Here is a 13,348-nt window from a genome sequence, read left to right as displayed (position 1 = left end):
ATAATAACTGATTAGCAGTTCATTAAAGCAGCCAGACAAGCACCCAATATATTGCTGAAGCTTTATTGCGCATTCTAATTGGGATGATTTTGGAAAACATAGGATGCTGAAGCATTATTGCATTTATTGGTTATATGAAGCTAAAAGAACATAGAGAAATTAAAAGTGAATTGTGTGGAATCGGTTAAAGCCAAGTGATTAGTTTAATATATTTTATACACTAAGCCCACAATTTGTATTGTATTTAAAGCCATTTTTTCCATTTTAAATAGAGTATTGTAAGGTTAACTTCTTCCTCTACCATTAGGTTTTTTTTGCTATCTGTGTGCTACTGGGGAGATTTCTATTCACTCACTGACCTGTAGACACAACAGGAAGTGAGAAGAAATTTCAACAAAGTGTGGTCAATTACCTCTTGGATGTCACAGAAACAGATGTCCAATGAGTGTCCTCATTGGAAAATTTTCCTTCCTAATACCTTTTCTAATGATATAGGGAAAATCCAAAATTTTAAGTTAAGTCCTGGTAACAGTAGAGGGAGTCAATCTCCCTGATGGGACACAGACAGTAAAAAAAACACTTTATCACCACTCTATCCAAAACTAAAAAGATTTCAGCTTTAGATACACTTAAAATATTGTGCTTTTTAGATCACCATAAATAGCAGATTATTTTTTGCGTTCTCTCCAATGTTTCTGGGTGCTTGCTCTCATTATCTGCCCTTGTGGTCCTTGCTTGATACCTGTGTATTTGAGATCAGCAAAGCTGAATCCTGCATCCCTTGGGTGCCTTGAAACTGGAGCATTCTTTTTTCTAGACAAATTTTGTCCTACACTATCTCTTCCACTAAAAACTAGTGGTTTGTGGTTATTTTTGGCAAGACTGGAGTGTTTGACAGCTTCTTGTTTCTTACTTTCTACTTTTGCTGAGACAGTCTCTTCATTCGATTTAGGGTCATTCTCAGAGGAGTCACTGCTGTCAATGGATAAGATTGCTGCTATGTTATACGGATCACTTGAACTGGGTTCCCCTTCATTAACAGCTGGTGAGGCATTTTCCTCACTAGATGAAGACTCCTCTTGATTGGCTGATGGTACACTATTCTCCACATCTGAACTGGATTCACCTTGATTGACTGCTGATGCTGTGTTGCTGTCCTCACTGGAACTGGATTCCCCTTGATCAGCAGCTGCTGCAACATTTTCCTCACTAGATGAAGACCCCTCTTCACTAGATGATAGTGCACTATTGTCGTCATTTAATTTAGATTCCTGTTGTTCAGCAGCTGGTGCAGCATTTTCCTCACTAGATGAAGAAACACTGGCTGTGGAGGACTCACTGCTCTGCTCGCTGGATGAAGACTCACTGGAGGAAGCTTGATCTTTCTCGAGGACTTGCTCTGTATTTTCAGTAAATAAAGGGTTCTCTTGCTTATTTTGAGGTGGGTTGCTATTTACACCAGGGTGAATCTCAGAATTGCCTTGCTCTGCTTTTCGTTGCATTCCATACCTTGGAAAATTTCCTGTTAGAAAGTTTAAACATAACACTAGTTAATGGATGTACCTGTGTAGCTGATATGAGTCAGCACCGTTAGTTGCAAGTCATGGCACTGTTCCATCACTATAAAAGTTAAAGAGAGAGTGAAACTTCCAAGATCTAACTTTATATCACAAAGAAAAATAATTCAATAACAATCACTGCTTGCTGGATGTAATAATTAGCAGGCCATGCTGTTTAAAGATGTGACATACTATTAATATTAAAGGATAACTTCACTTCTGGGAACCCATTTTAGGTTGGAACATGTAACATGTTCCCGAAGCTGCAGCTGTACCTGCTCCCCTCCCTCCGACCAATACGGGGAGGTTTCCCCGTATTATCTGTCATTTTTTAAAACAGCGGGACTCTGTCCACTCAGTCACATCACTAATTCAGAGTTCTGTGAATGAGTGCCTACAAGTCCTGGCAGCCTTAGCGCCTGTCAGCTTTGTGGTTGTCATCCAAATTTTCTCAATGATGGGACATGTAGCCCTACTGAATGCGAGCTAGGGACTGGTAAAGACTTTCAGTGCATGTTCCCAAATCAGAAATTCAGGGAACAGGCACACGAGTCTGGGGACAAAGCACTAAATGGGAATAATATACAGCAAGTGTTTATAAACTCTGCTAAACAAAATGGATTGCTGTCTTCTGCTACATTAATGAATAAAAATGTTTGCTGATAAAAGCAAGAAATTAGTACTACTTTTAATATCAATGTCTGTTTCTTACCATTTTTTACTTGTTTGAGGCTACCCAACACAAAGTGTTTTGGTTTCTCATCTGGCACTTTATCAGCCTCTCTTCGAGGTCTTTCAGCGGTTGGTGGGTCAGAGTCAATAATTGAACCAATTCTATTCCAGGAAAAAGAAGGAGAATTGCTGTTGTCCTTACTGGGCTTACCGGGGTAAAAGAATGCTGACCAAAATACAAGAACAAATCATGTGTTTAGCAGAAATGTTATCAAATCCTGCCATCAAACTGTTTATTAAACAAGAAAAAGAACATGACCAACTCTTTAATATATTAAATATAATATATTGATATATAATAGCAAAAGTATGCCCACTTGTTGAACAGGGTGAAGGATCACATTTTTAGAAAAAAACCCTTGTGTTGTGTACAATACAGCGTGCACAGTTTGGAAGTCTGGAGAATGTAAGGTATAGTACAGTACACATAGTCTGGCAGTCTGTGGTACATGGTATGCTGGTACATTGGTGACAACCAGTGGAAAATAGTGCTGTTACATTGGTGGCAGTCGGTGGAGAATAGTGCTGTTACATTGGTGGTAGTTGGTAGAGAATAGTGCTGTTACATTGGTGGCAGTCAAGGGAGAATTGTGCTGTTGTGGTGGCAGTCAGTGAAAAAGTAGATTAAGCAGTGTAAGGTGGATCATCTTCAACTTGTCCTAGTGAACTTGTCAGTATTAGGAAATAGGGTAGCTATGGGTGTATTTGTTGAAATCTGATTAATTGATTTGGACAATAGATCTATTATTTAGCGTTTTGGGTTTTTTTGCTTTAATGTTTGTTCATTGCCTGACTTAGGCTTGATTTATTACCGAGTTATTTTAATAAAGTGGGAAAGAGTTAGAACTTTAGCATTACCAGGGGTTTTTTCTGCCTCTGACCCACTGGGGATATTTACCATTAAGCAATAACTCTATAGATACCACAACAAGAAATTAGGTGAACAATGGATGCCAAGACAGGGAAGTGCACAACGATAAAAACCGGATCCTCACTGTACTAAAATGTGTTTTGGTTCTGTCTTTTTCATCATTGTTGAGATTTCCCATCAACTTCTGTCCCTCTGACTCCCATTGCTTGGGCAGGAAAAGTAAAGTAATCTCCAAAGGATGGACAGAGATAGCATTGGAAACCTAAGAAAGGTTCTAAAGCTGTCACATTCCATATAACAATTAAAAAAAAACATTTTGACTGGAGGTAGGCTTTACATTGAGCCCTGGGTGCTGTTTTAAAATGACTCTAGGAGAGCTACTATTCTTCTGAATGCTGTTTTAAGGGTCCATGCACACAGGCTTAAAATACAGCTGTACCTAGAGGAGTTTAGCGTTTTGCCTGTAGAAGCAACTAATGTTATGCTATGTGGCCATACACATTAGGTTGTTTAGAAGCATATTTCCAGCTTTACATTTAGAGGCAGAAAAAAAACCTTTTGTTTTGCAGTTTTGAGAGCAGTTTTCTGTCAGAATTCAAGCGCTACTACAAAAAAAGCTAAAAGTTAGCATTTTTTTCTGCCATGGCAGGGTGCATGGACCCTAAATGGGGGTTCAGGTTGGAATCGCTGGCTGACAGTAACAGCTTCCAATACTAAGCACAAGGGTTGAAACGCGTAGCTCTTAGGCTTCTGATCTACAGATCATTCCATGGGAGCACAGTGTAGAAACGAGTGTAAACACTATGATCCTGTACAGTATTTATAGCAGGAGTTTAGGGACATCACAGGTGACATCACCACATTTCCTGTCAGGCTCAAGCTGTTGTAGCTTTATCTAGCCTCCCCCTACAGCAGTAGGTCACTGCTATAGGAAAGTACAGCATAGTAAAAACAAATGTAGAAAAATAAATATATTTATTTTATAAACTTAAAGGATATAATGTGCACAGCCAAAACACTGCAGCAACAAAAAAAACGTTTAGGTTCATGGAAATGTAGGGAGCAAAATGCTTGGTTAAACAATATTTCAGGTTCATTTAATCAAAAGCTATCTGAAGCTGAATGGACAGAGTATTACTGTGGTAGACTAACCCCATTGGTCTGTTATCTAGCTCTAGTTTTGGTTACTAACATTGCTCAGAGAACCTTCACCAGTCAGTCTATATCACTGCATTCTTTTTCCTTTCTTATTTGTTCTACACTTATACCAGGCTGGTAGACTGATTGACATGGATTACCTTGTACCCAAAATTGACAGGTACCCGATCCCCAAAGGTGCCAATCCTTAATGGGGAGCAGGGGACCAGTCTTTCATGCGAACTTCCCCTTTTGGGTGGAGATCTACTTTAAGCTGTATGCAATGCCTGTCTAGGGGCATGCACTCCAGCAATGGCTGCATGGCATCTCTTAAGGTGAGTTTCCTGACAATGATAATAGTGAACCAAGCCCATGTAACATTGAAACAGCTTCTTTATTTGAAATCCATGTGGCAGGGTAACAATGCAAAAGCACAATTTGGAGGCAAGAATAAAGCTTTGCCACTCGAGAACAGGAAGTGTTTCAAGAAGGACATCCATGGAGTGATCACCAGCTATTAGTTTAATGAAAACTGCAGATTTAGAAAATACTACTACCAAAACATTACTTTTAAAATTATATTTGAAAGCTCATGAGATTTTTAGTGGTTGGGTTTATATACTGGGGTTGATTTCCTAAAACCGGAGAGTGCAAATTCTGGTGCAGCTGTGCATGGTAGCCAATCAGTTTCTAACTTCAGCTTGTTCAATTGAGCTTTGAAAAAAACCATTGGTTTCTATGCGGATTTGCACCAGATTTTGCACTCTCCAGTTTTAGTAAATCAACCCCAATGCATACTTTAATTTCAGCATTAGGGAACTGCCTAAGTGTGAACTATTTCTCTGCACACACAAGACCACCCATTTATCCATTTACCTGCATTTACATTAGGAAAAAATTACAAAAAATACATGAATACAGAAGATAAAAATGCTACTATATTGCAATTAACTCTTTCAAGCTTTTAAATATGCATTTCACATGAACTTAAATAATAAAGGATGGTCATTTTACAAAGCATAAAAGTTTAGTAATCTGTCCAGCCAATCGCAAATTCAGAAGCAAATACTATATTACAAACACAATATTATTAAGAAATGAGTTCTTCAAAAGATGTTAGATGCTAGTGATCCGTACACTTAATGTTTCAGTGCAAGTTTATTATCACATCTAAATGGCAACAGTTATTTTTACCTTTGTATCCATACATCATATAGAAGAAAGTTCTATCCTGCACATGGTCCCTACTCAAGGCATTTCCAACTGTTTTTAATTTTGCCTGTATATTAATCATATGATATAAATTTAACTATATTGGAAAGCGCTGAGCAAACTGTTGGCGCTATATAAACCCTGTATAATAAAAATAATAACTACCAATGTCACCAAACCACTTACCATTGACATATTGGGCCAGGCCAATGGCCACCAAGGAAAGTATGATTAGATTTTTCATTCCCATCAACGCAGCTTTCAGCTTCCCACTGCTGACTACCAAATAAAAGTTAGAAAAAGTCAAACAGCATTTAAATGGGATAATATATAACCCCTCCCACACATACTATGCACCTGAAACTAGAGGAGGATCTGGTCTGTACTTCTATAAAGGTTTCCAGGACTTGGTCTGTAACTATGAGTCAGTTCAATTGTTCAAACACTACTTAAGGTTTACACAAGATTTCATTATAGGCAAGATATATCAAGCAATGGAAACTTGGATGGATTTCTAGCTCAACATCTAGACTGGTCAGCTATGTGGTTGAAACATACACTGCTCCAAAAAAATCGAAGGAACACTTTGAAAACACATCAGATCTCAATGGGGAAAAATATCATGCTGGATATCTATACTGATATGGACTTGGTAATTTGTTAGGAATGTAAGGATGCCCCATCATTTGATGGAAATTAAAATTACCAACCTACACAGGACATAATTCAAAGACTCCCTGAAAATCAAAGTGAAAATATGATGCAGCAGGCAAGTCCATTTTGCTGAAAGTTCATTGCAGCAACTCAAAATGGTATTCAGTAGTTTGTATGGCCCCCAGGTGCTTGTATGCATGTCTGACAGCATTGGGGCATGCTCCTAATGAGATGTAGATGGTGTTCTGGGGTATTTCGTTCCAGATCTGGACCAGGGCATCACTGAGCTCCTAGATAGTCTGAGGTGTAATCTGGCGGCATCGGATAGACCAAAACATGATATCCCAGAGGTGTTCTATTGGATTTAGGTCAGGCGATCGTGAGGGCCATTCAATGGTATCAATTCCTTCATCCTCCAGGAACTACCTGTATACTCTCGCCACTTGAGTCCAGGCGTTGTCGCGTAACAAGAGGAACCCAGGACCCAGTACACCAGTGTAGGGTCTGACAATGGGTCCAAGGATTTCATCCCGATACCTAATGGCAGTCAGGGTGCCAATGTCTAGCCTGTAGAGGTCTGTGCGTCCCTCCATGGATATGTCTCTCCAGACCATCACTGTCCCACCACCAAAAAAGGACATGCTGAACAATGTTACAGGCAGCATAATGTTCTCTATGGCTTCTCCAGACCCTTTCATGTCTGTCACATGGGCTCAGAATGAACCTGCTCTCATGTGAGAAGCACAGGGCGCAAGTGGTGGACCTGCCAATTCTGGTGTTCAATGGCAAATGCCAATAAAGCTCTATGGGGCTGGGCAGTGAGTACAGGGCCCTCAGACCACCCTCATGAAGTTTCTGATTGTTTGGTCAGAGACATTCACAGCAGTGGCCTGGTGGAGGTAATTTTGTAGGGCTCTGGCAGTGCTTATCCTGTTCCTCCTTGCACAAAGTAGCAGATACCGGTCCTGCTGATGGACTAAGGACCTTCTACGGCCCTGTCCAGCTCTTCTAGAGTAACTGCCTGTCTCCTGGAATCTCCTCCATGCTCTTGAGATTGTGCTGAAAGACACAGCAAACCTTCTGGCAATGGCACGTATTGATGTGCCATCCTGGAGGAGATGGACTCCCTGTTCACCCTCTGAAGAGTCCAGGTATCGCCTCATGCTACCAATAGTGACACAGACCCTAGTCAAATGCAAAACTAGTGAAACACAGTCAGAAAATATGAGTAGGGAAAAAAATGTCAATGGCCTCCACCTGTAAAACTATTCCTGTTTTGGGAGTTGTCTTATTGTAGACAATCTAGTGCACCCGTTGATAATTTAATTAACACCAAAGCAGCTGAAACTGATTAACAACCCCCTCTGCTACTTAACTGACCAGATCAATATCCCAAGAGTTTAACTGATTTGATACTCTACTGCTGATTAAAAAGTGTTCCTGGATTACCTCAGCACCACATCCCTGACAGCAAATAGAAAAAACACTTAAAAACAAATATGGGACTTTTAAAGTGCTTAATACTTCATCCTCAGGAATGAACAAAGACAATCTTCTTAAAAACATACGTATTTTATTGCATGAAACATTATAAAATTCCAAGCAGTTAAAAGTGGAAAATATATCAGATATTCATATAGTTCAGTCCTACAATCAGGCACCCTATCTAGAATCCCTCAAATTTCTCCATTCCTTATACAGTACATCAGTTTGGAAGACCATAAGCAAATTAAATGAGAGAATAACAAAGTACAAACAGATGGAGTAACAAAGGATGCTGTATTTGAACACGTTCTCAGGTTGTACTTCTGGAGACCATTTGTGTGCTGGTAATGAAAGAGACATGTGATGTTATGAATCAGGATTACATAAAGATACATGTAAGCTTGCATAATGAACATACTTATATAAGAATTCCCTTATTCATTACTCGCACTTAATTTATAAGAAAAGCAAGTGATGCTTTAACCTCAAGGAAGGGGCTGGGGGTGAGGGAGCAAAGGCACATCACACCCCAGTCCTTGGCATCTCATAGGAGGACACCCCCAGGATCTCATCATATGTTAAATATATCTGTTAGTATAAGGGTGATTTAGTATAGACCAACATATGCCATATCCAAGCTTAATATGAATAACATACCTTGAATGGCTAATGACATAGGAAAACCATCCTAAAAGCAAACTTCTAAGCTTTTAAAGAGATATATAAATGTAGCCCAAAAGGGAGGCACTATAAAAATAAACAAACATAAAGAAAAATAATCAGCAATCCCTCATAAGTCTCCCGCCATTAGGGTGCAGCTTCATCATCGGTTATCTAGAGATACCTGTCTTTTGGACTGAGTAGTATTAAACTCACCCCCGGGAATGACCACCTAATATACCATGTGTCTGGGGTCTCTAAATAGGCAATCGAAGGGTCCTCCCCCCACCTCCAATTCAGCCAGCACAGACAAGCTGAAATCTATGGCATGGATGGATGTGCCACTGCACAGCCACAGCCCAAAAGGGCATGCATGCTCAGTGGTAGCAGGGAAGGCGGAAGAAGATATCTGTGAAAATCTGTTTCATCTGCAATGTTCCAGAGCAAAGAAATTTATCACACTAGCATCAGAACGATGATGTAGGCCACCCCACCACATCTGTATGCAAGAGGGATACCAGTATAGTAAGGTTTTAATTCAGATTTTCTTTAAACCAATGCTTCTCAATCCATGCTTCTATATAATTTAATCAAGTTAGTACTGGTCTGTTTATAGTTCTTTCAATAAAAATTGTGCTCTAGTGCATAAAAAAAAATTACAAATAGACAAACTTGTGAAGCAGCAAACCCAAACCAGAAGATATCCCTCCTAGTGTATGCAAATATAAATAAAACTTTGATGCGCTAGATAAAACAACAGAGTACAAAAATATAAATACTACATATAATTAATTAAATTGAAGAAAGTTAAGTTGAATCAGAAAGTCCATAAACAGTCTCATCAAGAATGTGCAGAATGATGTAGCCATACCTTTTCCAGACTTCTTGTTTCTGTAGTGCCGCCAGCAACCAATGTGCATACAAAGTGATAATAGAGTGGTCTCTTACTGACTTCCCATGTCCCCCTTATACTTAAGAGTGGTCATAAAGCACTTGCATAATTTCTCAGAGCATCTGAGTCACCTTCCAGGCCTTCCAACTTTAAAATAAAGTTGTCAAATAATAATATTTTTCTAACACACACAGCATGGGCATAATTAGAATTACACATCAAAACACATTCCACTACTTATTCCAAGTATGGTGATAAAACATGTGTGAGACTTTATCACAGCCTAGCCACATATAGGGGCCCAAAATCCAAGAAGCACCTTCAGGTGTTCTAGAGGCATACATTTCCTATTACATTTTTAGAGGCCTTGGAGCACCGGGACAATGTAAACACCCACAAAATGACCACATTACATGGAAAGCAAATACCCCAAAGTATCTGCTAAGAGCCACAGTGAGTCTTTTAAAGACTTTGTTTTTTGCCACAAGTTTTTGCAAAATGCAGAAAGAAAATTAAAATATTTTTTTTTGTTAATTCACTAATATATTTGTTGTACTCGGCATGGGTCTACTTAGAATTACACCCCAAAATGCATTCTACTCCTCCTCCTGAGTATGGTAATACCATACGTGTAAGACTTTTTCAATGCTTGGACTGATTATGTACCGGACATTGTACCATACACATCACACAAATCAACTGTATCAAACACATTGTACTGCAATGGTCACCTCTTTATGAGTCGTCAGAGAATATAGCTTAGTGTAGAATCACCTGTAGCACTCCCTGTTTCTATGAGCCAAGCAACCTTAGCCTGATACATGGATGGGGCCTGAAAGTAAATTAATGTGTTTTCAAGTGAATGGGCTTGCCTATGCGTGATGAGTGGAAATGCTTCAAAATGCAAAAAAAAAAACCCACATGTGGGAATGTGAGTCCCTGCTATGTAGAGATGCAATTGGGGCCTGATCAGCTGAGTGTCTCCATCCACTCCCTCCTATGGAATTGTATATAGATGGCCATACACAGTTTGATTGTACAATCTCTGTACAATTGCCTTTAGATTTACCAGAACTATGAAATAGGAGGACCCACCTGAACAATCCATCTAATTTGTATAACATCAGGCAGGCTCTTGCACTACATAGCTGATGGTAGATCTAAAGGATACTGTACAATCAGATTGTACATAAAGTGGTTAGGAAAATAACACAAGAGGTGGCATTTTAATGAGGGAGGTGTGGTCCAGACAGGTGAACACGCCCTACCAAGCCCTCTTCTTTCATGCAGCAAGGAAGTGCATGCTGGGATACGATCTACAGGAAGTGATGGGATCTAAAAACATTTTTAAAAATCCAAATATATAGATGAAAATATAAAGCTTCTATAGACGGGGTGAGAGAAAAGCACTTTAGGATGGCTGGGCCAGAAATGACAATAGAGAACGCTTCTATTTATTATGAAAAGTGAAATTCTGCCCGAAAAGGTGAACTTAGCCTTTCACCACTTGACCTCTGGAAGGTTTTACTCCCTTCATCATGATCAGACCATTTTTTAATATTCAGCCATGCACTACTTTAACTGGCAATTGTTAGGTCATGCAACACTATACCCAATTGACATTTTAAATTTTTTGTTTTTTAGATAGATAGATATTTATTTTGGTGGTATTTAATCACCACTGTTTATTTATTTTTTGCTATATAAACAAAAATATACCTTCAATTTGGTAAAAAATCACATACTGTATTTCTTAGTTTCTGTTATAAAATTTAGCAAATAAAGAATTGTTCTCCATAAATTTAGGCCAAAATGCAGTCTGCTACATTTCTTTGGTAAAAAATAACCCAAATCAATGTATATTATTTAGTCTGTGTTAAAGTTAGAGAGTCTACAAACTATGGTATATACAGTATATTTGAGAATGGATCAGTTCTGATGCACTGACAGTCTATCTCATTTCTTGAGGCCCTAAAATGCCAGGACAGAACAAGCACCCCCCCCCCCCCCCCACACACACACACCACTACTTTTTTGAAAGTAGACAGTCTGAGGTGTTAAAGAGGAGTTTTCCCCCCTCCCAAAAATTAAAAGTCAGCAGCTACAAACACTGTAGCTGATGACTTTTAATATTAGGACACTTACCTGTCCAGGGATCCAAACTTCAGGCTCAGTTTGCCGCGGCGAACTGAGTGGAAAGTAGGAGAGGGTACATATAAAAACAGGCACCCTCTCCCCCCCCCCAAAAGGTGCCAAATGTGGCAGCAGAGGGGGGAGGTGCAGATAAACAAAGCTTCCACTTTTAGTGGAACTCTGCTTGATGAAAGGCATGATGCATTTTTTGAAGTTGTAAATGTTTTTGTCACAATGTTTTGAAAAATGAAGAAATTAAATAAAATTTGGTTTTCTTTTTCACAATTTGTTGTCATCAGTGAATTACAGCATCATAATATGACTGGTGTGGTGGTGACCATAAGACTGGTGACAGTATGTAAAAAAAATCAATATATAAATAATTTTTCATTCAATTTTGTAAACAGTTTTTTCTTTTTTCTTTGTTTTTACATATTTTCATCAGAGCAGTTCAGTGTCACCATAGTGACACTGTACTACTCTTAGGGGGATCACTGTTCCACAATGACAATTTGCTTACATAATATAATGTGATTGGTCTGACTGTGCAAGTGGGTAAGAAGCTGAGGTTTAGGAAGCCACTTGTACAGTGGGGATTGAAAGTTTGGGCACCCCAACTAAAAATTTGTATTAATGTGCATAAAGAAGCCAAGGAAAGATGGAAAAATCTCCAAAAGGCATCAAATTACAGATTAGACATTCTTATATTATGTCAACAAAAGTTAGATTTTATTTCCATTATTTACACTTTCAAAATAACAGAAAACAAAAAAATGGCGTCTGCAAAAGTTTGGGCACCCTGCAGAATTTATAGCATGCACTGCCCCCTTTGCCAAGCTGAGACCTGCCAGTGTCATGGATTGTTCTCAATCATCGTCTGGGAAGACCAGGTGATGTCAATCTCAAAGGTTTTAAATGCCCAGACTCATCTGACCTTGTCCCAACAATCAGCACCATGGGTTCTTCTAAGCAGTTGTCTAGAAAACTGAAACTGAAAATTGTTGACGCTCACAAAGCTGGAGAAGGCTATAAGAAGATAGCAAAGCGTTTTCAGATGTCAATATCCTCTGTTCGGAATGTAATTAAGAAATGGCAGTCATCAGGAACAGTGGAAGTTAAAGCAAGATCTGGAAGACCAAGAAAAATATCAGACAGAACAGCTCGCAGGATTGTGAGGAAAACAATTCAAAACCCACGTTTGACTGCACGATCCCTCCAGAAAGATCTGGCAGACACTGGAGTTGTGGTACACTATTCCACTATAAAGAGATACTTGTACAAATATGGTCTTCATGGAAGAGTCATCAGAAGAAAACCTCTTCTACGTCCTCACCACAAAAATCATCGTTTGAACTTTGCAAATGAACATATAGACAAGCCTGATGCATTTTGGAAACAAGTTCTGTGGACCGATGAGGTTAAAATTGAACTTTTTGGCCGGAATGAGCAAAGGTACGTTTGGAGAAGAAGGGGCACAGAATTTAATGAAAAGAACCTCTGTCCAACTGTTAATCATGGGGTTGGATCAATCATGCTTTGGGGTTGTGTTGCAGCCAGTGGCACAGGGAACATCTCACGAATAGAAGGAAAAATGGATTCAATAAAATTTTAGCAAATTTTGGATGGTAACTTTATGTCATCTGTGAAAAAGCTGACGTTAAAGAGAGGATGGCTTCTACAAATGGATAATGATCCTAAACACACCTCAAAATCCACGGGGGATTACATCAAGAGGCGTAAACTGAAGGTTTTGCCATGGCCTTCACAATCTCCTGACCTCAACATAATTGAAAATCTATGGATAGACCTTAAAAGAGCAGTGCGTGACAGACAGCCCAGAAATCTCAAAGAACTGGAAGACTTTTGTAAGGAAGAATGGGCAAAGATACCTCAAACAAGAATTGAAAGACTCTTGGCTGGCTACAAAAAGCGTTTACAAGCTGTGATACTTGCCAAAGGGGGCAGTACAAGATATTAACTCTGCAGGGTGCCCAAACTTTTGCAGACACCATT

The 13,348-nt window shown here is 39.2% G+C and overlaps 1 protein-coding gene across 1 annotated transcript; it reads right to left on the bottom strand.

Moving 5' to 3' along the window:
• Positions 1–47: 47 nt before the first annotated feature.
• LOC149457760 (uncharacterized) lies at positions 48–5,855 on the bottom strand. Its single transcript, XM_089683216.1, has 3 exons — positions 5,698–5,855; positions 2,272–2,457; positions 48–1,522 (listed from the first exon to the last, which is right to left on the bottom strand). Exons 1-3 carry the CDS (start codon positions 5,759–5,761, stop codon positions 669–671), a joined length of 1,104 nt encoding a protein of 367 aa, XP_089539342.1. The 5' UTR covers positions 5,762–5,855; the 3' UTR covers positions 48–668.
• Positions 5,856–13,348: the final 7,493 nt, after the last annotated feature.

The sequence above is a fragment of the Staurois parvus genome, unplaced genomic scaffold (assembly GCF_062004578.1).
Source record: "Staurois parvus isolate SC_StPar_1 unplaced genomic scaffold, SC_StPar_1.0 ptg000303l, whole genome shotgun sequence".
Taxonomy (NCBI): Eukaryota; Metazoa; Chordata; class Amphibia; order Anura; family Ranidae; genus Staurois; species Staurois parvus.
This window is presented reverse-complemented; position numbering and strand designations above follow the sequence as displayed.